Below are 26,731 nucleotides of genomic sequence, written 5' to 3' on the forward strand. Positions count from 1 at the left end.
TTGGGCTCGATTTCTTATGTGATGATTGAATTGTGGCTTTGATTACTGGTTTTGTTCATTGAGGACAAGATGTAAACAGTGTGTGTTTATTCAGCCCGTGCTGTGAACTTTAACAATGGTAGGGCTAAATGAAACCCATTTTCCTGGTTTTAAAAATCACAGTTCAGTTTTCATTTTAAAAATGTCCAGAATTTCATCTTTTTGATACATAATAGAAAGAACACATGGCATTTTCACTTTTGACATTTTATTAAAGTGCTTAGATTCATATTATCAGTTGAATTGCATTTGAAAGAAATGAAATCACATTTTTCTGTATTTTAATGCACTGTATCTCTTTGTTTGTGGAGTCGTAAAGATGCAAATTGAAATGTTTCTATTCAAAATTTGCATAATGGTGAACACTCCAATCTATAAAAATCATTGGGATTCTTCATCTGTCTTGAACTTTGCAGACAAGGCCTTTCTCTGAGTTTCTTTTATGCATGATTGAAATTATTACCTAACTTGCTACATACATACTAGAAGCACGGATCAAGTCAATGTCTCTGCATCATGGCATCATGCAACGCTGCAGCTACATTACTGAGTGCTTGCTCATGGACCCATGCTTTACTTCTCTAATCAGGGGGTTAGAGATGGTTTTGTCAGGGTAGTCGGATTTACGATGTGTTTGCGGTGTTGCCCAGATTTAATTTTGCTGTGATTCCTCAGTTTACTAAATTGTGTGACAAATCCCTGATTCGGTTTAAATTCCCCATTTTTGCAGAATTCAATTGGCTCTACAGTGGCTCATGGGAGGTTACCAGTATGCCCTTCTAATTCCAGCTCCTCTCCAGCTTTGTAAATGGTTCAGCAGCTGGATTTGCAATATGACACCTTGTATGCAGTAGCCCTCTAGCTCTTCTAAGCATATCATTTTTGTGTTGATGAGGCCCTAAAGGATTTGTGTTTCTCTTGTTGGAATCCATCCAGCAACATCTAATTATAGTTATGTGTTTTATGTGTTGATGTTACCTACTTGTATTCACCAGGCTGTGAAGTGACGGTTTTGTTTTGCACAAGAGGCTAACTCAGCACGGTTCCGATGGCCAGGAGTGGCACAAGAGAATCTTGGGAAGGCAGACTTCTTGTCAGGACTTTATGATTTTTTTATTGTTCAGGGATTTTGGTTATGTTGGAGACTGCCAGTGAGTCTCACAGAGAGAGAAGAGGAAGAGTACTTCACCATGGAAGGTAAAAATAGCCTGTAATGGCAATAGATGCTTAGGTTGGTAACGAGGAAGAAGTGTTTGTGCACATATGCTCATTGCATAATTATTTTTCTTCTTGTGTGAAAGTAGCAATGAGTCAGTTACAATTCAAACAGTTCTTCTGTTTCAGTGCTTTTTAATTAAAACAGTTGGTGCATGGATCATTTGAAAGCTTTGTCAGCTGGATGAGTTGGTGCTTAACTCACCAGGTGATTAACACCTTGCTCTTTTAAAAGATGCTTTTCAAAACCCATTGAAACACCTCAGAATGACAAAATGGAAACTTCATGGCCTTCAGGAAGCCCTACATGGAGATTGTTTTGTAGTATTCTGTAGGTTTGCTCAGGTTTAACCATTTATTCTATTTTCTGGGCACTGAAGGAATATTCTCATAGCCCTGGGGAGTAGGGAGCTGAAATAAGATATATCATGTTTGAATGCTGTATTGTTTTCCCCTTGTCATGTTGAAAAGAAGGGAGTATTTCTGTTTACATCTACTTTTTATAAGCCAAACATCAAATTGACTGATTTTTCACAGTTAGATACTGTACTGTGATAGATAGATAGACACTGACTGAGGTGACCCTTAATGAGAATTACAGCTTCATTTTAAAGAAATGTATTTGGCTTTCATGGGAAAAAAATCTCTGTTACAGCTGTATGTTGCAGCTAATACTTGTAGAATATAGCTGTTCCTAATCATTCCTAATCATACGTCATCAGTGAAAAAGGTTGGTGTAGCTATTGCATTGATGGCAATACAGATATATTGCTAGGTCAGAAGGAAAAGAATCACTGATAAGCGCAAACAAATGTGTCAGGGTGATTTATTGAGCAGGCTTTTAATAGCTAACTAACCACATTAACCTCAGGAATTATCAAGCAAAATATCCCTCCTGACTGCTTTTTAGCTTAATGTAAAAACAAGTGTGGTAACCCACTCCGTGCAACTGGGCTGGAATCAGCGAGTTTGTGGAGCTGTAGTTTCACTGTTAGTCGTTTTTCAGCTTGATGAGAAATACAGGGGAAGGCCAGGAGTTGTACCTGGACCAGCTTATTTGCAACGTAGAAACTGGATGAAAGTGACCGAAATTTTGAGTTGGAGGTGGGGTGGGGGGGGGGGGGGGGGGTCTTCCTGGTCAAGTGATGTTCCTTTCACAAAGAAAAATGCACGTATTGCATATTGAATGGTTTTTTGACACAACTGTAGTTTATCCCATAAAATTAATGCAACAATCTCAAATGGATCAGCACTTACTATATTCTTTGAAAGGGAAGCCATCTGGGATTAGTGCGAATAGTTTATAATGACCTGATTGACATAATTGAAATAAGACCTTGCATTTATCTTCTCTTTGTATGTGTTGTATCATGTTGAAAGCTGTTTCACCTTCATGCAATGGATCATATCTTTAAACTTACAAGTGATCCAACAGACATTATTAAAAAAAGGAATTAAGTAAATATTCGTATTCAAATATGCATTAAGATTGAAAATTATGTTATGTAAATTCTAAAAAGTCTCAGAAGAAATGATTGGATTGTATCTGTGGATACTTTACTGAATATTAAAGGAGGAGTGTTTGATTTTTTTTATCATTCAAAAAAGACCTCACTGCTGAACTGTACCTTTTTGTTTACCACAACAGTGGAACTTTATGTCCCATCTACTCTACTAAAATCTGGAGCTTTCAAAAGGGGTCTGACTTAACATGCAACCTAGCAGAACAGCTATTTATGGAATGAGTGGCAAACGCTATCCAAGATGCCGTTGTAAATGCACACTCTTTTGTAAATGATACCTTTGTAGATGATACAAGCACCGGGTTTCCGTGAAATGCTGTAACATGCACAGAAAATGAGTCTAAAGAGCATGAATGGCTTGGCGTTGGAGGGGCATGCGTGGGCAAGACCGACCTTCCAGTGCTTTCTCTGCGTGCTGTGCGCGTAGGCACCACAAACGCTGTTGCCATCATCTATGATGATGCTGGCCTGTTGCTTCACACATAAAAAGGTTTTCTTAAACAGACAGATCTAGAAGGTGAAAGTTGGTTTAATATGAATAAAATAAGACAAGATAAAATGGGTAAACATTACTTTACCTTACATTCATTTAGCAGATGCTCTTATCCAGAGCGACTTCCAGCAGAGCAGAACATCAGCATGTACAGGCATAAAGGATAGAAATGGCTAGAACAAGGAGTAAAATTGTTTAAAACAAGGAGTATAATATTTACACACAAACCTCTGTGTACTTCCTTTGCTATCTCTCTCTCTCACAATCCTCTTCTCTCATTTATACCACCTGTTCTTTAATTGGGAGGTGTGACCTCCTCCACACACTTATGCAGGACCTCTCTACCTGCTGTGTTTGACAGATTAGTATTGTGTGGTTTGTGAGAGCAGTTCAATCTATCCTGCATGCTCACCACATACATATTAGTAGGAATTAATAGCTTGTCCAGAGACGGAGCCACCATACAATATACTGTCATGCCCTTTATTGGCAAATCTGTTGCATCTGGAAAAGTGCTGTACTCAACTCTCATTCATAGGCTATTCTTTAATTACCAGTACCGGATGTTGTAAGAATACAGAGCATGCATGTTTCTCTCATTATGCTGAGTGGGCTGGTAGCCAGTGAAATGTGTTACAGGCATTTTAAATTGAGCCTGGTAGCTACAAAGCTTGGTTGTTTCTACACAAAATCGCATTGCTCTGTCAATCACTGGCTGATGTCTGTTTCATGAATATTTGAATGAAACCAGTGAGTATTCAATGTCAGACAGTGTATTTCTATCTATAATGCATTTTCCCTTGCTGTTGGAAGAGGTGATTGATATGGGACTGCCCGTCTAGTTTTTAATTAAGATATGTTTACATCAGATTATTACAGCACTAGACTGAATATGAATACAAGAACAAGTCATCATTTTGAGAAAGGAAGATGTCTTCCTAATAATGTAAACAGTGAGATTCAATGTGCATTCAAGTAAAGGAGGTTCCATAGCACCAATCTACTGCAGAATGCTGATGCTGTTTATGATTTAAAGAAAATAAGTTATACTGGCATTGCTACAGCACTGAGCTGAAGGCACTCGATTAGTGTAGTGTTCTTGCAACCCTTATTATGATGAAAAGAAATAGTACTTAACACCACAAAAGCAATAATATTTTATAACCTTGCTGTGTTTTCTCCTCTTTCAGAACTTGAAGCTAAAGAGGCATGCAACTGGCTTCGGGCGGCTGGCTTTCCGCAATATGCGCAGCTGTATGAAGGTAATTACAATTACCATGATCACACTTTGAATTGGCCAAAATGGCAAGGTAAAGAGAACAACTGTGAATACCAAGGAAGTAGCAGAAGAATACATCGGCCACTTGACAAGTTCCACTGTATAAGATAGTGGCTATAATGAGAAGTTCATTAGAAGATTTGATTATGTATGTAGGATTGTGGTTGATAGAGAACTGTATTGTGCATTGACACTTTTGTTCAGATCTGTTGATGTTATTTTTTCTGGCTCTGAAATTTTGGCCATAATAACCTTCTTCTGTCCAATAGTGTAGCTTACTTTGTCTCTCTGGATAATAGTGTCCACTAAATGAATAAATATGAAATGTATTACAGAGAATGTCCATATTCAAGCCACCCTGCAGTTTGCTACAGGATTTCCTTCTTGCCATCCACCAATGGTACAATGGAATTATGTACTTAAGTATTAAGTACTAAAAAAAAAAAAACATTTCTTTGATTGCATTCTAGTGTAAATGTGGAATGTGGGTATATTCTCTCACATTATTAATGCATTAAAGTGGCAGGGGCTTAAATGGCAGATTTGACAACCTCTCTTTCAAGCAGTATCTCAAGTCACTTGTACCAATCGAACTCCTGCTGATAGTACAGGCAGCGGGAGATATGGCCAAGGACACGTGCCGCTCCATGTGTCACTAATGGAAGCAATTTGCAGCTTAACACATAAAATATACATGACTCAGCTTTTGGGCTGTGTAATCAGGCGAATGATTTGCATGGCCAACAGGAAGATAATTGAACGAGCTGCCACTTTGTCATTAGGCTAATGTTCATTTTTAAAGTGTGTTCTTATTTAATTGCGAATAGACCCACTTGATATGCTTGTCTGCATCAGTCTAGCTCTCGCCCCCGGTACTGCGTAAGTGCACATGATGCAAAGGATATATATTTGATTGTTAAATTGCATTCAGTGTTGGTGACAGATGGGAACGTGCTTCAGGTCGTGAGATGAGAGAACGTGCAGCACTGATTAAGCAGAGGGAAAGCACAGAGGGGAAGGCAAGCTGGCACATTTGCCATTGGGCCTTAGATTAGAACAAACGTTGACCTACACTCTAATACCAAATCAGTAAACCAGTGGAGACAGTAGGTTTATTCCAGGATAAAATCGAGAAATCCTTTGAGTCGAGTCAAAAGAAAAAAAAAGAGACCTTTAAGGGCTTTTCGGATTAGGGTGTGATTGCTTCAGTTATTTCTTTTTATTGCCCTCTTGCAGTAGTTTGCATTGTTGCTTCTTAGCTGTGGTGTACTCTGCCGACAGGTCTTGTGGGCCCCTGCAAATTCGCTGTCCCTGTCTCTTCACTCCACATGCTTTATTAAAAATGCACGCCTCTGAATTATGAAAACTCTGAACCCTTTGTTCTTCATTCTGGGGAAAAAAAATGTCAAGATCTGTCACTTTTTCACCACAGTGCCAATGGCACTTTTTCAAAACCTTTGTAGTTTTGACGTCCACCCGATGGTCTAATTTTCATGGTCCATGCACACGGGCTTATGGCAAATGGGAAACTCACAGCATAGAACTTGCCAAAGCCTTTGTGAGGGCGAGTAAATAGGAACAATAGCTGGAAATCAGATTCCATTGGAATGCTAGGAGACAGTTCAACACAGGAAAAAAACACATAATACATTGAATATGACAACACTCAACATACGTCTTTCTGCAAAAAATTTAATATAAAAGCCTACAGTGTCTTAAGAAGCCATATGCTTTTTTTGTTTAACATCAGTGCTCATTGCTTGAGATGAAAGTGCATTGCAGTACATTGAACGTATGTTGATGAAAGTGCATTCTGTAATTAGGAGATGCTTGCTCCTTGATGCTAACGTTTCTGCTTATTAGTGCTTATTAGTTTCTTTGCCATGCTTTTATTTGGAGACTTAAGTTTTGACCTGAATTTTGAAAATGACTAAACACTCTTTTTGAGAGTTTGAGACTCTGACCTTACAGTCTATAAAATCCTTTGCATTGATTTCTAAGAGACATCTTCTGTATGATAGAGCATAGTGGTCTCACCAGACAAGAAGCAGGTCTACTCCAAAAGAGGTCAGCTTGGGTTAAGTTCATCCTGTTCATATTTTTCCATGGTATTCTTCCTACTCTCATAGGTGTAAGTAGGTGAAGGCTGTTAAAAGGCCAATGTGATGACTGAGAGAGAAGACTGGGATCTTTGTTGAGGTGGTCTTCTCTTCTCACAGCAAACAACTGTTAAATGTTACAGAATTTGTAACTAAATTCGCATTTTGTTTCCTTTCATTTACATTCTCATTAAAGACCTAGCTGGAAATTCCTGTCCAGTGTATGAATTGCTATGCAAGTTGCTCATGGTTATGATCTTGGATGCCCACTAGAGGCACTCTTCCCTTTGAAGATAAGAGAGTTTTCAGCGTTGAAGACTAAAGATCCCTTGGATCTCTTTGTCAATAAACAAGGGTGTCTTGAACACATTTCCAGTCATTCCCCTTTTCACAGTTTGGTAAATTTTTATCCCAATAGCAGTGTTGCATTATGGTAAGGTAGTGAACTGTGAATTGTTTCAGTAAATATCCAGGTGTTTAAATAGAAGATGTGTGAGCTATGTAAGCTGCTACTGACAAAAGCATATGTTAAGCAAATGTAAAATGCTCAGATTTACAGTAGAATTACTCATATTATACAGATTAAAAAATTAATAAAAAAGTCTTCCACCTCATGCAGGAACTCAGTGATTTAATTAATTGACTGGTGGTAATAATTATGATGATAAAACAGTAATACCTCTTACAGATTTTCTCCTATCATTGTAAGTGTAAAGCTCCAAGGTAAAGTGTAATGCGCCCCTCCACTGTAGCTCTGTTAAGCATGTCTGTGAGCATCTTTTCTCATTTACAGATGCCCTGTTTCCTATTGATATCCCCTCTGTGAAAAAAGACCATGACTTTCTGGACCGGGACTCACTGAAATCGCTTTGCAGGTAAAGAACAGCCACAAGTTCTGCAGTCCTTTCTCTTGAGTGGAATGATTTAATCACCTAAGCTTAAGTGCATGTCAAAGGGATTCAAATTAAAACTTTTCTTTGGGTGTGGAAGTCGTATTTTCTTCTTCTTTTGGTACTTGGATTTCGAAGTTCACAGATTTAAAGCGCATTTAAGCTTTTCTGTGCCTTGGAGTATTAGACAGAGAATGGAAATCTCCTAGCTGAATTTCATTTTTAAAATGTAAAGCGAGCTTGTGAATTGAATATATCTGTGTGAAATGTGGTCTGGACCTTGCAGAGTTTAAGATGACCCAAAGTACGTGCATGGTCAAGGTTCCCTGACTGGGGTGTCAATCAAATGCTTTTTGGACCCTGAAGCTTGAAAAGATGATTTGTGTAATGGTACAGAGGGCTTTAATTGTCAGCCATGTTTCCTTCCAAAGTGCCCTTCTAACAACATGTCATTCTCTGTTTTTCAAATACATTTCAGTACTTCTCTTATGAAAAGAAATGCTTAATTTCACATCACAGATCACAGGAATATTTGCTCTTTTGTTTTTAGGGTAAAAAATAATAAGAATGGTTTCTAAGAATGAATAGATAAGATTTGGGAGTTTTAAAGTTGTGAATTACCACAATTAAAAAGAGTATGGATCGTTAAATCCATTACAGCAGTGATCATATCTTAAATTTAGCCAGTGGAGTGAGAGAGAAAAAGAATAATGGAAAATCAAATTTGAATTCCCTTTGATGTTAACTTCATGCAGTTAGGAGGCTCATTTATTTGACCCTGAAAGTGGCGTGGGGGCTGATGTGTTGCAAAGTGCTCCACAGATGGCCTTGTACAGTGTATCATTACCATGGCCTCCTTGAGTGCCCGTCAGCACATTGTCACACTACAAACTATCACCAGCCATTCGACCAAGATAAAGCCCCCACCCCCCTTGTTCCGTTGTGTTAGTGGGAAGCCCCTGGGGCGAATTAAACAGTGAGAACATGTCTCAGTGGTTCCATGTGGTCTCAGGTCATTGTCCCCTGTGGAAATGCCGAAAAACCTTTTGGGTAAGCAGAGAACCATGTACATGAAGGGCATGAGAGAACCAAGATGAAGATGGAGAAATTCAGCTCCCTATGGTTTTTCTGAACCGCATAAGGAATATGTGGAGCCATTTTGATGCGTTTGGTCATTGTGGGTAGATGTCCTCTGCTAATTTCAAAAACACTGAAGAGCTCAGTCTTCTTACTGAGGCTCCGCAGTTGCGAGCGAGGACCGTAGATCACACTATTGCTGCAAAAAGCTTTTATACAGCTTTTATAACTCACTGTGTGGATGGCTCAGTGGTAAGCTACACCTGTGATGGGTACACTTTAAGCAGACTGAGTCAATTCCAGCTGCGCTCAGGCCAGTGGTCCTGGGATGACCCTCCCATCTTCATTTTTTCTCTGTTTGTTCATCTCCTCGCAGGCGGCTGACGACTCTAAACAAGTGTGCCTCTATGAAGCTGGAGGTGCATTTTCAGCGCAAGCAGGTGCGTGGAACCGTGCCACTGCCACAAGGAGCGCACTCATCTCAGTGGGCTTTTTGGTCTGCTTTATTCAGACGCAGTTCACCTTGTGTACATGAGGGTGTGGGAATTGCACGTGTGGCTGTAGATATCAGCAGGTCCAGAGAGATGTCATACTTTTTCCTGCCATGGTAATGCTTAATTATCCGTGTACAAGTTTCATATGTGCCTGTCCTCCTGGATCAAACATAGGTAAAATTATTAAAGAAATGACTGTTTCTCCTTCAGTAGATACAGTAATAGACAATTAAGGAACATTATACTCATTATGCATAATATACTGCAACATAAAAATACAGTATAGCAAATGTATAAATGATAAACCCTTTTCTCCAAAAGGAGATTGATGTATGTGTGCTGAGCTTCATATAAGAATTATGCCCTTTCCTACTGATGAACTTGATGAACATTGTTGCCTTGGAGTAGTCATGAAAAGACACAGACAGACAGACACACAGATGCATACACACGCATCTCAGGATCATGATAGTATGACATATTTAATTCTATCCAGGGCAATTGCACTCCTGTACAAAAGGACTGAAAGAAATCATGCCATTACCATTTGCATTGGTCACGTATGCCGTTGCAATTCAAACAGCTGTTTAATTGCTCTGTTTTTCACATTGTCTGTTATTCTCCCCACTTTAATGAAATGAAGGTGTGAACAGAGCAGCGATTGTCTGAGGACACAGAGTTTTCAGCAAATAATTGTTTTATTTAATAAAACGTGCAACCAGAGTTTGCACAGTACTCTCCCTGATGTGTGCCTGACCTCAAAAGTCTATTTTAAATTCGATTCAAACATCTTTATTGAACAATTATTCACCACCGACCTTATCTGAGGACATGCATAACACATTCATTACATTCTCCTCCCAATGCAGAGTGAAGACTCAGAAGAGGATGACCTCTGCGCTATCAGTGACCGGTGGGCATTCCAGCGGGACAGCAAACGATGGTCCAGGCTCCGCACCCTCCCGCCGGCCTCAGTGAGGACCTCGGCCAGCAGCGAGAGTGCCCTCAGCGACTTCAGCGACCTGGAAGTCACCTCCATCCACAGCAGCAGCAGCCTGAGCGCCGGGAGCACGAGGGGCACCTCCTCCAGCGAGGTCACCGTGGCCGAGCCCACCGCTCCGGACGACCCCGACCCCCCGGACGGAGCTGGCCCGGGCAGGGAGGAGGCGAGCTCCTCCAAGGACCACCTCTGCCTCCGGGAGAAACCGAAGCGCAGCACCCGGAGCTTCCTCAGGAGGATCGAGTCCTTCAGGCGAAAGGATAAAGAGAGGGAAGCAGCCGCTGCAAAAGGAGACGTGGGTTCCGGCACCGAGAATGCCAGACAGGGTCCCCTGCAGCCCCCCGCTAGCCTGCACTGCACGCCAAATGAGAGCCTGCCGGGATTGAAGCAGAGCATTAGAGACAGGAGTAGTGGCACCCCTTTTAGCGAATGGAAGGCCCATACAATCTGTAGGACCACAGTTGGCCGGTCCCCAAAGGGGGCGAGGGGGAAGACGAAATCCAGTGCTCTTTATTTGGAGGACTTCGAGATGGGCCTGAAGGTTCCCAGCTGGACAGCGCCGGCGGGCGGGCTTGGAAGCGGGCAGGAGAGCTGTCTGGTTCACCTTCCGCCGGACCACAAACCCGGCACATTCCCGAAATCACTCTCCATTGAGAGCTTGTGTCCCAACGAGCTGAGCCGGTGGCAGACGGGCAGGCTCGACCTGTCCGTCGCCAGCAACGGCGGGTCGCAGGACTTCGACGGGTTTCGCCAGAGGAGGAGCTCCTGCAGCTCCGTCGGGAGCGTCTATGACAACGTGCCCGCGACGTACGGCGGCTCAGGGGACCTCCTCGACCTCGAGGGGGAGAAGGTCTTCCAGCACCTGGATGACGTCCTGCAGCATGTGCACGGCCTCCAGCAGAACATAGACCTTTGGTCCAAGAGAGTGTGTCCGGAGCTGGGGGACGGGGACAGGGACGCAGATGGGGACTCTGAGGAAACCACGGAGACCATCTTCCCTGTTGGCCTCCACTTCGAGGAACGATCCATGTCAGACGTGGGCACGGTGGCCAGTGACTACGACAGCGTGGGGAACTCGCTGAACGAGGTGGATGAGATGGAGATGAGGGAGCGACGTGATTCTGGAGTCGGCGCCTCTCTAACCAGGCCGAGCAGGTCAGATTTCAAAGAGACCGATTAAGAGCAGGAAGGCTCGGCTGTTAAGTCAGCTGCATTTTCTATACATTTATGCGTTAGATGTCAGAGAGAACATTTGCCGAGATTAACATGTTATCTAGGAGTGCACACAGGCACACTGGTGCATGGTGAACTGCCATTTCAAAGGCCCTGAATGCCATTTTCATTAAAAATCCATTTACAGGGTAATAGCTCCTGTATATAGATTTCTGTGTAATGAAGTGTTGTGGCTGTATCTATTGTTCCTTGTGGTGGTCCTTGTATTCCATAGTATGATGTTTAATCAAGGTGATCCGCCGGTAGGAAATTGCTTTGTATGTTGATAACATGTTGTGATTATTCATATAAATGGTTCAATATTGTGATGTCAGTCACCAAAAAAAATTCTCTTAATACAGACCACCCATTCCCAAGGTCTTAATCTACGGGAAATGTGATTTCGCACCAGCGCATTTTGATCAAAGTATATTTGTGAAACGTGTATGTAAAATGCAGAAACTGTCTAACGCTAAAAGGATTACATCAAAAGGAACAATCCACAAGAATTTGCACAGCAAAATTGGCCTGTAAGATGCTTTCAAAGGCATACACCACAGAATTCCTTTGACATGATGGTTTGCCAAGCAGCAGCATGTCAGCTTGTGAGGACTTTATCTTCAGTGAATTTTTAAAATTCAAAACCACGTTAAATTTCTGTCTGCCTTGTCTGTCTTAGTAGTGAATCAGATTTTAAATGTGAACAAGTTGAATAAGTTGGCACTTTTTTGCTTTCTTCCCTTTTCTGCAACCTCTGTTTTGGAATTACCACTTGTATGCAGTAGTAGGCTTGTGCTACTCCGCTGACATAATCCAAGCACCAAGCAGGTGTCCGGTGAAGCGCAGGCTTCCTGACAATGGTGAGACGAGCAACCCCAGCTGACGTGGCTGGGGTTGAAGCTGGGCTGTACGGTTCAGTTTACGCTGAAGGAGAGTGCACCAGGTACCGAGTCATATTGGGATGTGATTATTTGTTTCAGGAAACTACGATGGCACAGCTTCCAGAACTCCCACAGGCCCAGCCTGACCTCGGCATCGCTGGAGATAAACAGGCAGTCAGCCGCGCAGCTCAACCTGCTGCAGAAATTCTCCCTGCTGAGACTAACCGCCATTATGGAGAAATACTGTGTTCCAAACAAGCACGGCTGGGGCTGGTGAGTCGTGTCAGCAAGCATGCAAACACATGCAGGTGCACGACCACACAAGCACACACGCACGCAAAGACGGACACACACAGGCACACGCGATCGCACATGTATACAAACATATGCACAAACAAGCACACACGTACACGCACGCACACACACACACACACACACACACACACACATACAGACATACACAAACAAACACACACAGTGGTAGCAGATGCTATTATCCAGAGTAACCTACATAGTGTTTTTTCCCTGTTTTCCATTTATATAGCTAGATATTTACTGGGGTAGTTTGAGTTAAGTACCTTTCCCAAGGATGCAACAGCAGTTGTTCAGACCAGCAGCAACCTTTGGATTACAAGCCCTACTCCTTACCACTACACCACGCTGCAGCCCATATCAAGATATCAAGGGGACATTAAGTATAAGGTGAAGCTGAGTAGCTACAAACCTCAAGCTATGCTGTTATCCAGGATACTTCACTGCCTCAAGTACCCCTATCATAAAACAGGTTTACATAGTTACTCCTTTTTCAAAAATATGACACGTTTGCAAATGATCCTTAACGTTGTTAACTGTATGTCTAATTCCAAAACATTGTACTGTAGAGTGCCTTTTCACTTGTCATTAATAGGTCATAATGGTACTATTATTTTTGGTTCTCAAGTAAAAACATCACACTGTCTCAACACTTCAGTTATCCTTCGACAATTAGATTTTTTTCTTCTGCATATACAGTTTGGCCAAAGATGTAGTCTAATCAACTCAGAAGGTATAACTGGCAATGATTTCTTGTCCCATTCATCTACGAACTGGCTGGGTAGCAACAAAATAACCGTTGCCAATTAAACTCCACTATATTCACCAAATACTGGTGCTTTGCAAGTATTAATATGAATGAAAGATTGATATTAAAAATAGAACCACTGAAAAGGTTCCCTCTTTCTGGAGTTGGGAGTCTTTTCTGCCTCTGACAATCTGTTTTTCCTTATGAAATGACTTATAAGTGTTTGTTGCCAGTAACTTTGTGAACTCTGAGAGAATTGATTACTAACCAACATAATCCAGCCTCCAGACCCGTTCTTGCATGTTGTTGCACTAAAGCACTACGTAGCCTGCAATTAACATAATTTTCAGATGCTCTGGCTGCTTTGCAAATCTATGGCAACCCTGTATAGCAAGGCTGTTCTTCAGGTTCAGAGAGAACCATGTATAGAAATGGATAGAAGTTAGGCAGATTTGTCGTTAGAGAGGGGAAAGCTACTGATATAGGGATTCTGTTTGACGCATTCATTTGCGTGGGTTTGTAGACATATCAGCCCATGCCCAGCCTCCCTTGTATCTCCTGTGTGGATCCCTGTGGGTTTTTCATTGCCTCGTTTAATGACGTCATTGATTATTTTCCCCCATGTCAGAAGCAAGTTCTTCTTTCCCCCTTCAGCTAAAGTGTAACTGGATGTCTGACCAGACTTTATTTGGATAATCTCTACTTTGCTTTGGTTTGATTAGAATGCATGTCCTGTAATTTACTAAGTGATGGAGCAAATCAATGTCCTGCAGCACAGTTATCATGAACATACAATAGAGACTGTGGCACTTATTGGCCAATCTTTAAGCAGGACCAGAGCTGTTCATTATACGCATCAGATGACAGTTCAGGGTCAGTAGCAGCTAGTTTAGCTCTGTCTCTCACAGGGAGTTTTCTCTCTCTGTTTATCTGTCCTTTTTCTTCCCCACTGCTTTGCCCTCTTATCAGTTTGTCAGTCTGATTTCATTCCCTCACATTTTCAGTATGTTACTGTTCGTGACTCCCATGTCCTCCCTATCGCTGTAATCTTTATTCCCCCAGTGACTTCCTCTGCATCTCCCTCTTTGTCTCTTTCTCTCCCTTGCTGATGATGTCTCACAGCTCTAAGGGGTTATTTTTAGATGATTCTGTCCTCCATAATTTTGTAACAACTAACCTTAACCGCTGTGCTTTATACCCCCTGTATTGTATATTATAACCACAATGTGCATTGTCCTTAACTTTCAGTATCAAATTGTAAGATTGCATGTGTGATGAGATTGGTGGTTACTGAAATTAGTGAATGCTCTGCATGAAAGGCATATGATAGCATTTACTAAATTGTGTCACTCAGTTTTAAGGACAAAGCATATTAGTCTAGGAATAGGAATAGAAGTCTTGGAATACTTTCTTCACTGTTCTCCACATCCTGGTGTAGATTTACAGACTTCTCCAGGCAAAAAATGAAAAATCTCATCCAAAAAAAACAGACTAATAAAACCACCTTGCAAGAAACCCACTTAACGATTCCTGAAGCAAAGAAAAAAGTCTTTTCATCATCCTTGAAGTCAGACAGCTGAATGTTCTTGTTAATAAACACATGCATTTCTAAACTCCACAATTAGAAGTCTTGAAGACTAGTTTATACTAATTTACTGCTACATGATCAAAAAGATCAAAGACTAGTGCTCAGTACTAAATTCATTATCCTAATAGAGACTCATTGGCTCATTTTCCCCTAATTCAGTACTCAAACAGAATTTCTTTCCTGCAATGGTAGGTCCCAATTTTATCTCAGTAATGGATGCCCTAAAAAAGGGATGTATTGCATTGTTCAAAAACATCCCTCTGGCTGTCATTAACTAAGGCTTTATTATCGATCTTAGTATGGTGTGATGGACATGATCTGGTGCACATCCTCCATTGAACAAGAATATGCCTTCTCACCACCTCGGATCATACACCTGCATTGACTTTTCTGACTAATTTCAGGAGGCTTGTGAATATTTTAAACCCAATTACACATCCCATTAGTGTTTCTCCTCACACTCCTATCCGCTGCTCCTTTGCCACCAAATCAGAACAAAACAGACCCAGATGGAGGTCCAATATTCATTTTAAACTGAATTATCCTTCAGTGATTATTTCCAACAAGTGGATTTCTTGGAATTCAATAACTCACCTTACTGCACACCCTTCTCTGCTGCTGGAAGAGTGCCAGAGGTGCTGGGAGGAATATTTTTGCCTTTTTTCTCCCTGGATAAATAAAAGAAGAGGCTTCAGGACTGCAGATCTAATGGAGAATTTGGAGCCCCTAATTTTCTCCCTCGCAGCCTGAAAATGCAGGACTGATTTAACTTTCAAGGAGGGGAAATATCTTCTTCGATCCCTAGCTACATCTCTTTTTCTTGATGGTGCCTTGCAGGTCGTTCTATAAAAGGTGAAAAAAAAGTATATGGCTAGCTGTTAAGTCATGTAACAGGTGATAGATTCACAGATGCACATGTTCTGTTTATTTATAATCAATGTTTTGTATTGGCTATGGTAGCTAATATCAGTGGAGCAAAGTATCAATAATAACAGTATGCTTAGGACATTGTAATAGCTAGCTATAACATGTTCCTACTCTGGTTAAGGCACCAAGACTAATAAAACTGTACAGAAGTTGCATTTGATTGGCAGTTAACAAGCAGACCACTTTCCAGACAAGTATCTTATGATAAAGTGAATTAACCATCTGCATTCATTCTTCTGACAGCATTAAACCATTCATGCTATTTCTTAGGGAAGTTATTCCATCTGGGAGAACTGTAAAGTATATCTTTCTTTCTCCATGTCAGTGTTTGTGCAATTCACATCACCACACATTTCTTTTCAGTTTTCAAACCGAGTTTTAAAGACTGAATCGGCCGTCATGAATAATGCTAAGGTTATCACCAGTCAGGCAAATTGCTAAAGATAAGCAGTTGGTTACTCCGAGAGGTTAATACAAGACTCTTAACATAAGGCAAACAATTGCATCAGCATTGTAGGGAAAAAAATCTCCCTTCTGCATGTTCTAACCTTGCGCCATGTGTGCTTGGATACTGTTCACCCATAGAATGCCTACCAATGGACAATAGGACAAATTCCACTGCTTCCTCTCTCAGTAGCAAGTAAAGGTAACTTAATTAAGTGGACAAATGAAAAAGTCACAGGCTCCTGCTGGCTTAATTTATCGCCTGATCATGCCCCCTTAGAAATATTCACCGCAGGATCACGTAATAAGAAGAGTGAATTTAATAAAAAAGTGTGAGCCTTTTCTCTCTCATTTCTCAGATTTAAACTAATATGCCTCTCCCTGTCCTTATTTTCATCTTCTTTCTCTGTGCCCCTTTCACCATGTTTACATTTTTCAATTATCCCACTTTTGTTTCCCTGATACTTAGATGTTGCTGGAATGTTTATGATCTAATATTATGCTCAGAGTATGCTTGGTAATTGCACAACTATTGTAAGTCATTGCAAATGGGTATTAACACAGGTGCATGTGTGTTTGGAATGAGAGTGCATGCAAGTGTGAATGTGGGTACATGTACTATATACATTTCTAAATGTTTTTTTTTCTTTTGTTTGATGGATGGGATTGTGAAATGGAGGTGACTTCTGTGCTCACATTTATCAGCATAATTTTGTATTGCTCTGAAGACTCGTAAATTGTAGTAGGGGAAATAAAGATGTGAAAAAGATTCTAGACACCATATATTGTGCACCAGAGAAAGCAAATCTCAAATTCAGTAAAACCCTTTGGGTACACTTCTTTAAAGCCGTAGTGTTTGGCTGATTGAAGGTATAGTGCATTATTGCTTGGACCTCTTGTATCATTTGTACTTCTGGGATCAGCGTTCAGGTTTTGTTGTAGTAGATATGTATTTTTTATCAGTATGCTTCCATCAGTGTGGAGTGTTAATACAAGGTGGACATCTAAACTGAATCCAGTTTCTACTTATTGACTGGACTTTCTCTTCTCAGGACAATGCCAAAGTTCATGAAGAGGAGCAAGGTTCCGGACTACAGGGACAAGAACGTTTTTGGGGTCCCGCCTATCATCAACGTTCAAAGGAGCGGTCAGCCGCTGCCTCAAAGCATCCAGCAGGCCATGCGTTACATTCGCAGCCAATGTCTCGACCAGGTAGAGTTTCCTCATCGTCTTCTTTTTGTACTGGCCAGTGGAAGTACAGTTCTGACAGCAGATATTCTTATCCAGAGCGACTTACATTGCTTACGATTTTTAAAGATTATCAGTTCATGCAACTGGCTATACACTGAGGCAATTCAGGTTAAATACCTTGCCTACGAGTACGGCAACAGAAGGCTCCCTGAGAATTGACCCAGCAACCTTTGGGTGATGAGCCCTGCTCCGTACCACTGTGCTACCCTGCTGCCTCTCTAACTAATACATTGAAGGCAATCGCTTTTTGTACCTAAGATGTTTACCTAAGAAGTCTTAGGCAACGGCCATTCACATGTAGAATTTGAATTCTATCGTTCAGCTGCTGCCTTCAGTGGGTGCAAAAAAGCTGGTAGAAGTCAGTGCCATTCCAATGAGACTGTTATTACCACTGTATATTTTTTAAAGTTAGGACTGCCACATTACCAGAATAGATGCCTTGTAGCCCAGTCATGTGTAGTAGCATCTGTCAGTTTTCATGCATGTGGGCCAGGGAAACGCTGTAAGGTCATGTTAAATCACTATGCAACAAGTGCAGATTGTTGAGAAATGTGAGCTGTTTCATTAATGTGCAGTCACAAATATCTTTCTAGTGTTTATTCGTTGAATAATGTAAAAAAATACATTACACGAGCAATTAAAAAAAGATGTTTTTTTTTTCTACATTTTGGACCCTTTTTGTGTCAGCTGTTGTGTGTTAGGCTGATCTCACCACCTACCTCTGCACTTGCACCGAAGCACTGAGTATAGTGAATGCAGTAGTCTGACATACACACACACACACACCTGTGGTGACTGTTTTTCACAGTTTGAGTCCCGCAGTCAACCACAGCAAAGAAGACATAATTGGAGAATAGGCGCCTCTCCACTGATGTAATCTTTGTGATTCAAAGACGACTGGGGAGTTTCATGGTACCTGAGAACAGTGAGGCAAGGACACCATACTAACAAACTCACCCTTAGAATCCACCTGCTATGTTCTATGTTCACCACTGTGGGCTTCTGGACATTGTCAGCTGACAACATGGCCGGGCTTAAACCCCTGACTTTAAGGTTCAGCCCGTGCTCAGAAAAAACGAACCACTAAGGATTCATGAGCCACCATATTTATGCAGCAATGTCTTTTTCCTATGGATTTATTTATGGAGGACCTCTAATGTAATTCATCACCTACTGTCTGGATGTCATGACTACAGTGTGCTCTCCCCTGAATGAGTTTGCTGAAGAATTAGTTTACCAATCCATCTCTTCTGGAGAGGGCTAAAATTTGAATGCCTGCAGGTCACCCCGGTGCCCCGGTATCTGCATTCTGAGCACAGAGATGCATCTGAATTCTCCTGGCATAGGTGGAAGTGCTCTCAGTCCATCCTGAACCCAGACAGATTTAGGAGGAATCTAAGTTGAGTGGACCCAGGTGCTGCACTCTTTAGTATAATTTGTTTAAGCTTTTAACTGCAACATGTGCTATTTTATTGCACACCTTTTAAATGAAGAGTTCTCTTTTTTTTCCTGAATCCATTTCTGTTTTTTCCCGGTTAGGTTGGTATTTTCCGGAAGTCTGGCGTGAAGTCCCGTATCCAGACTCTAAGACAGCTGAATGAGAATTCCCCGGATCACGTCAGTTACGAGGGCCAGTCAGCGTACGACGTGGCTGACATGTTGAAGCAGTACTTCAGGGACCTTCCAGAGCCTGTCTTCACCAGCAAACTGACGGAGACCTTCCTCCAGATTTACCAGTGTGAGTGTCAGAGTGGACAGGTCTCTGAATACTGATGTTTTCCAACGTGTGTTCTAAGGTCTGAGTGCAGCTGGAGGACAGAGAGGATGTCAGTGCAGAAGAGGTATTTCTACATGTAGTGCAAGTGCAGAAACTCTTCCCTCCTTCTGTTCATCCCTTGCAGCATAAATACATGGGGTTTATATCACGGCTACGGACTGTGAAGGAGACAGTGTTTTTTGTGAGGTGTTAGTCATGTGTTGTACTGGTTATTATTTTAGGATCCTTATTTATTTTCCAATGTGCAATACTTGCCATAGACACATCTCTACTATCAGCTTCATTCTAAGGCGGTTAATTGTTTAAATGTTAATTGTAATTATCATTACAATTGTGACTGGAGAGCAGGAGATGATTTTTTTTTTTCTGTTGTCTGTATGCTCAGGCTGGCTTTGTTTGTTGGTTTTTAAAATAAATTATTGGGTTTTTTGAACATTTGCTCTTTCTGCTCCTTTTTGTGACAAGTGTTGGCCAGCTTCTCACCATGGACCCAGTCACCTTCCTTCTCCTGTCATGGCTTGTTTTTCTGACCTTTCTCAGCAAGACGTGAATGTGGCGCAGTTGCATGAAACCAGTCTCTCTAGAACAGAAAATTCTCCTTGCTTGCTGATAACCAGGCTTTGCAACCAGAGGCACTGAGAAAAATTTTTTTCTCGAGTTTGTACGCAGATACACTCCAATTTTAATTATGTTCCTCGCCAAAACAAAGCAAATGGCTCAAGTCTGTCTTGCCGTGCCTCCCCCTAGGCGTCCCCAAGGACCAGCGCCTGCAGGCGGCCCAGGCCACCGTCATCCTGCTGCCGGATGAGAACCGGGAGGTGCTGCAGACCCTGCTCTACTTCCTCAGCGACATCGCCTCCGCCCAGGACAACCAGATGACCGCTGGAAACCTCGCTGTCTGCCTGGCCCCCTCCATCTTCCACCTCAATGTCTCCAAGAAGGAAGGGACCTCTCCCAGGTACAGCAGGCCCGCCTAGCTACTGGTCGCCCAGACGGCTGGCTGCTCTCTCCATGTATTTGCACCAAAGGGCTTTGGGTGCAGGAGTGTCAAATCAGTGATGTCTTTGCACATTTGCCTCTGAGTGTAACTGACCTGTACTTATTTATGTTTTATTTTTTTATTTACCCATCACCCTGGAGGACAGTTTTCTTTTACATTGTTTTAATGTTCTGAATTTTATAATGTATATACTGTCACTGTAAAAATGCACACAAACATGATCATCTTGTTACCATGATCGTGAAAAGGAGCAAAAGCGCCCAGGTTATTTACAACATGAATATATTTAGGGCGTAGGCCTCCATGTCATTCCACAGCAGTACGTGGTGGTGCTAAACGACGTGTAATGTTTGTCTTGCATAGATTGCTCTGGCAGCAAGTTGGGAACATTAAAGTTACAGCTCTTCAGATTCGCGAATGGCTTAGTAATTTGAAAGATTTCCTGTTCTGAAAGGAGTCTGATTATTCATTTTAAACTGTGCCAGCTGAGCTAAACATGTTGTGACAAGTCTTTCTTTTCACCTTGTGAATGTAGTTTTATTTGCACTTGCCTGTGTTCTGCAGACAAGTGGGACCTGCCTGTTGTGTTCGGGGGCATATTTTGTTTTACTGTCACAATCAGGGGAGGTTGAGTGCCAGGTGCTTTTGTTCGCACACCTCCCTGTCACATCCACTTAGTGTTAGCAAACATGTATAAAAACTAAATCCACTAGATTTATGTGCTGCTTGTGTTTTGAGTGGTACTGCCTTGCATTTTGGACAAACTGCGGTGATCTCCTGATTTAACACTCTGTATGAGAATGTACTAGGCATGGTCATCGTTGAAGAGTGGTTTCCGAAGATGTGGGCCTAAAAAAAGATGTCTTTCTTGTTTTGTGGTAGATTAATCCCTAGAAGAGGTGCAGTCGGTAAACCGGATCAGAAGGATCTGAATGAGAACATGGCTGCCACGCAGGGTCTGAGTCACATGATTATGGAATGCAAGAAACTGTTCCAGGTAAGGCACTTTCTGTCATTTCTGGTTGAATAAGTGGACAACGTATTGGTTGCAAAACACAGTCCACTGGACTTTACTGGGGTTGTTACTATGTTAATTGAGCAGTTTAAGATACAAGAATAAGCTAATGCTTAACTTTTATTCACAAAACTACATCTTGCATTGATGACATTCTCTGGGTTATGTATTTATATAGCTGTATATTGCACAGATATCATTCAGGCTCAGTGCATTGCTGAAAGCTAGAATGGCTGTATAATAAAGTAAACTTCTCTGTTAACAAGCTCAGTTCCTTAATGACAGCACCACACTTTTACACTCTTTGCTATAATTTGGTTCATTGGTCTTAAATTCACATTAACTCAATGTGCTCAAGTAAGGGTTTACTGATGACTTCACACAGTACAGCATATGTGTATTCTTGTACTAGTTTTGCGTAATTTAACTCAAATATTCTGATTATGCTAGGGCTCAACAGTTACTTTGAAATCTTGCTTGCCTAGCTGGGTGATCAGTCATTAGCGTTTTCTGGCCCGAATGGATGATACAGTTGCCATGTTGTAGCGTGCCATGTTTTCTAGCAATTAATCTACATGAGTGAAAGAACACAAAATAATCTGTGTGTAATGCTTCCCCTGTCAGAGAAGTTATTTCCCTGTAAATAACCTTTTCAATATGTGTGTGTTTCTCAGAAATCTGTCAAGTCTGAACCAAGGTGGATGTAAGGTAGCAAGCTGTCCAGATAGCTAGTGATAAAATCAGGTTAGCGAGCTTAAAATAGAATACTTCTCCTTGTCACAGTGGTGGCCAGTAAATTACTCTTTTGGGTTTCCAGTATGGGCTGGGAAACACAAAACGGTTCCAAAAACCTCCTGATCCCATGACATGTGGTTGCCCCCGGGCAACTAGGAAACTGTTCGTGTTTGAGCCCTGTGAGGTTCTGTTTTCATAACATGGCTCAAGAAAGGATTCTGATTATGTGATCTTACTCAAAATTGAATGCTTTGTCCACTTGTTGGATGGGACAGATCCCTCACGACATGAGCTCCAGTCCCGGAACTCCTATGTGGCTGCCGATGCCCAGCCTTTGCCTCTCCATAGCCTGGGCTGTAATCTGAAAGGCGAGCCTGGAGACTACCGGGCCTACCTGGAGGACAGCATCCAGTGCCTCCTACGAGACGCCAACCGAGAGAAGCAGGGGCTGGCACAGTGCGCCAGCCCCGAGAACACAGAACTCTCTTACAAGAAGGTAGAGGATGCGGACACACATGTCGACATTATTACTGAGACCACAGCAAACAAAAGCAAGTCTTGAGTCCAGCGAGCATCCGAATCGCTGACTTTAGATATTGTTGGAATTTGTTATCATTTGAAGTACATTTACATTATGTACATTATGCTTTTGTGGTCGTGACTGTGATTGTGAATATATTTTTTTTTTTGAGAACACTTGGGCTTTGAAGATAAACGTTAAAACCAAGGACCTGCAATTGTTTGTTAATGGTCTAGATGCAAATTTTAACACTTGCAGCTGGTGGTGGCTTCAAAACCACAGACATTTTGCTTGAATTTTGTGAGATGTAGCATCTGCTTGGCAGAATTTTGTGTTTATGGGGTCTCACACAGAAATTAGGCCAGGACATGAATGTCAACCACAGAGGAAATTTTTAAAAGCAACTGTTTCTCTGGTTTCATGCCACCTCCAGGGCTTGAAATTGAGCTGACCTAGTTCAGGCTTTTATGCAGATGTTGTTGCTGTGTGCGCAATGTTTCATAAATATGGCAATAAGTTCCAAATACAGGCAGTGTAATTTATTCCAGTGTCCTCCCTTTCCCCTCCATATTTAAAATGGGGCTTACCTAGTCTTCATTTTATGTGGTACTTCAACTTTAGCTTGTTTGCCCCATCGATGATGGAAAGTTTAAACTGAGGGGAAAAACTGTAATATTGCACCAGAATCCTTTTTTTGGTGAGCAGAGCAAGTAGCACATTTTAGACAAGTTTTGGTTTAATATTTCATCTTTGAAGTGTTTCATTTTTAAAAATTGGAAAATTTGATTGGATCGCTCTGTATTGTGTACCATCTTTGAACCGAAGGTAGGAGACGGGCACCCCATTCGCCTGTGGAAGGTCACCGCGGAGGTCGAGGCCCTGCCCTCCACCGTCCTGCACCGAATCCTGAGGGAACGGCACCTGTGGGATGACGACCTGCTCCACAGCCGGGTGATCGAGTCCCTGGAGAGCAACACCGAGGTGTATCACTACGTGACTGACAGCATGGCACCACACCCCCGAAGGGACTTTGTTGTGCTGAGGTACAGAAGCATTTTCCACCACCAAGACAAAGAAAGCCAATTTGTTTATGGTGCAGAGAAGTGGTTGTGGTTGATGCGTCACGTACAGTACCAGTCAAAAGTTTAGACAGATCTGATTAAGATAATGAAGATAATGAATAAGATAATGAAACATGAATTCAGACATCTTAGACAAATATACATAATGAAATTGATGCCTATGTATGAATTTCTTTCCAAAATTTTTTTTAATCTGTGTTTTAAAATGTGTTTTGGCTAATTTGCAGAATCTAAAACATAGGAGTTTTGATTTGTTTGTAACACTTTTTTGGTCACTGCATAATTCCTTTTGTGTTATTTCATAGTTTTGATGTCTTTGCATTTATTCTAAAATATGGACAATAGTAAAAATAAAGAAAAGTTTGTCCAAGCATTTGACTGGTACTGTATGAGTCTAGCCCAGCTGAGCAAGTGAACAGAGGGTTTGACCGGGGCCTGTCTGTCTCTCCCGGGCAGGAGGTGGAGCAGTGACCTGCCCCGGGGAGCGTGTGTCCTGGTGTCCTCCTCCGTGGAGCACGATAAGGTGATCCTGCAGGCGGGGCTGCGGGCGGTGCTCCTAACCTCGCGCTATCTGATCGAGCCAGGCGGCATGGGGCGGTCCCGCCTGACCCACTACTGCAGAGCTGATCTCAGGTAAGAGTCATGACAGGCCTGTGACCGTGCCTCTGTCAGCGCCTTTCTCTTGTGCGCCTGCTTGTTGATATTCATTACATGACGTCACATTATTGGTATTTAGCAGATGTTCTTATCCATAGCGACTTACATAGGTTACAGTTTTTTTACATGTTGCCCATTTATACAGCTGGATATTTACCAAGACAATTCTGGGTTAAGTACTTTGCCCAATGGTACAACAGTAGTGCCCCAGCGGGGAATCAAACCAGCAACCTTTCAGTTACGGGTCCTGCTCCTCACCGCTATACTACACTGCCACCTTTAAGCTTTTCTCATGCTTAAAGCTTGCACGAGTGTTTCGTAGATGTGTTTTCTAGCTAATCGGTCATAGCAGCAAAATGTCCGTATGTGATGAAATGCTCGATAGCAAAAAGATGTTTGTTATATCTTTATTCACCTCTTTGGATCTCTCCTTTTTTGTAATTTGAGCCCCTACAAAGCTGAGACTTAATTTAATGTGACAGGAATGTGGGGGGCCTTCACGACCCAAGTTTGTCCACCAGGCCATATTAACAGAAGGTTATCAGAAGGATATAAGGATGATTCATTAAATTTTTTTGGAGTGAACCTGAATGATGAGATATGTGATGCACTCTTGCTGTGTTATTTCCAGGGGTCGCTCTCCTGAGTGGTACAACAAAGTCTTTGGTCATCTCTGCGCAGTGGAGGTTGCTAGGATACGAGACTCCTTCCCAGTCCTGACCGCCCGAGGACCTGAGACAAAGCTGTGAGACAAAACCATTGCCTGGATTCTCAGAAACAAAAGCCTGGGTTGGTGTAATTGCACGGAATTTAACATCTCCATGTCCTTTCATAAAATAGGGAAGTTTAGGTTTGACCCCTGAGCGCATAGTCTAATTTTGTGGTCAACTGACTGTACTGTGTCCCCATGGAAAGTGCAACAGACAAGATCTTGAATCATCAAAGAACCATTGAATGCCAGCATCCGTCCTAGAGAGAAATCTTCATTTCTGTGTGAAAGGAAGGTCTAAAATGTTACATTGCCCTCAAGACAGAAAGAACAGTGAAAGCACCTTTATGGCTCTAGTGACGGGAGTTCCATACCCCCAAAAGAAAATGACAATAAAAAATGAGAGGATTAAAATTCAACTGACCCAAAAGCCAAGGAGATTAAAATGTGTTCATCAAAAGGGTATAAATTGATTCTGTGTATTTGTCATATCTCCTGTTACATCACAGTGACACTGTATTCTGTGAGGAAGAAATGTGTTTACGGACAGCATGTCACAGTGCAGAGAAATACAGCTACGTAATACCTGAGAACAATCCATGTCTAACAGTTTTGAGCTCTTCTGAAGAGCACTGCTCTCTTCAAGGAAAAATGTGTTGTGTACCATTATCTGAAAGTAATGGCCATTTTTCACTGAATGTGCCCTTCCTGTGCTGCTATGTACTGTAACAATATCTACACAGTTTGTAAAGATATGTAGCCACAAACCTAATGAGTGGAATATTCGGTGTGTGCATACTGTTGTGTTTTTTAATAACTCAGGAGAGGTTTTTATTCTAGTCATTGCTGCCTTACTTTTTTTTGCTAGCAAACTACATACAAATCTTTTATATATTTAATCTGCACTGCTCAAACAGGGATAATATATATTAGCATTGTAAATAAGAGTAGTCTAATACTTGATAAAGTCACCATGGTGAGGTCAGTGTAGCTACAGTAAATTAAACTAACAGGTCTTGTATCTGAAAGAATAAAGGAAAGTGGTTTACAGTCCCACATCCATGGGTGATGTAGGTTGGGTAGTGGAATAGTTTCACCTCTGTTGACAATGTGCATGTGGAACCCCTGCTTGTTCCTTATTTGCATGAATCGTCTAGTGTTAGTCATTGCTCGTCACCCCAGAGATATGTTATTAGCTATATGTTACCCCTCAAAACAAAAAGAAAGCCCTTAAGAATCCATTTATTTTTGTTGTACCCCATGAATATGTCTTTGAACAAGAATCAGTTCAGTTAATTTATTTGTTTTTGTGTTCCTAATCGCTGAAAGTATAGCTTAGGCAACTAGTTTGACAGCCGTAACTATCCTACTGTCCCGTGTCTTTAAAGATAACAATGGGCTGTGCTGAAGCTGCTACAAGGTTAGGCCGAGCGTCTTATCAGTTTAATGGGAAATTTTTAGTTTTAAGATGAACCCAAGAAATCTGTCTTTTCCCACTGACCAATCAGAGTGCTAGACACTGTGGCATTATCGCAGATGGACTTCACCACTGAAGTAATGCCAGGAGGACGCAAAAGTAGATTGTTACGTTGTCTGTTACGTATAAAACTGGTCAAACGATAAAATTAATTTTGCTGTATGCATTTGTATATGTGTTGGGGGGTGGAGTACTGCATTTCATGAATCAGTGTTTTATGTATGTCTCTGTGCATTGACTTGGCCTTCAAGAGACCTCTTGTCTTCACTGTGGTCATATTCACTTCA

The 26,731-nt window shown here is 41.7% G+C and overlaps 1 protein-coding gene across 1 annotated transcript in view; it reads left to right on the top strand.

Moving 5' to 3' along the window:
- stard8 (StAR-related lipid transfer (START) domain containing 8) overlaps positions 1 to 25,776 on the top strand; it is a 56,782-nt gene extending 31,006 nt beyond the window's left edge. The window contains 14 exon segments of the mRNA XM_036523720.1: positions 4,461 to 4,532; positions 7,442 to 7,523; positions 8,992 to 9,055; positions 9,979 to 11,264; positions 12,302 to 12,475; positions 17,274 to 17,433; positions 19,012 to 19,210; positions 19,997 to 20,207; positions 21,132 to 21,246; positions 22,275 to 22,292; positions 22,295 to 22,495; positions 23,345 to 23,562; positions 24,058 to 24,234; positions 24,890 to 25,776. Of these exon segments, the coding sequence (XP_036379613.1) occupies positions 4,461 to 4,532; positions 7,442 to 7,523; positions 8,992 to 9,055; positions 9,979 to 11,264; positions 12,302 to 12,475; positions 17,274 to 17,433; positions 19,012 to 19,210; positions 19,997 to 20,207; positions 21,132 to 21,246; positions 22,275 to 22,292; positions 22,295 to 22,495; positions 23,345 to 23,562; positions 24,058 to 24,234; positions 24,890 to 25,007 (3,095 nt within the window). The 3' untranslated portion in view covers positions 25,008 to 25,776.
- Positions 25,777 to 26,731: the final 955 nt, after the last annotated feature.

Source organism: Megalops cyprinoides, chromosome 3 (genome assembly GCF_013368585.1).
Source record: "Megalops cyprinoides isolate fMegCyp1 chromosome 3, fMegCyp1.pri, whole genome shotgun sequence".
Taxonomy (NCBI): domain Eukaryota; kingdom Metazoa; phylum Chordata; class Actinopteri; order Elopiformes; family Megalopidae; genus Megalops; species Megalops cyprinoides.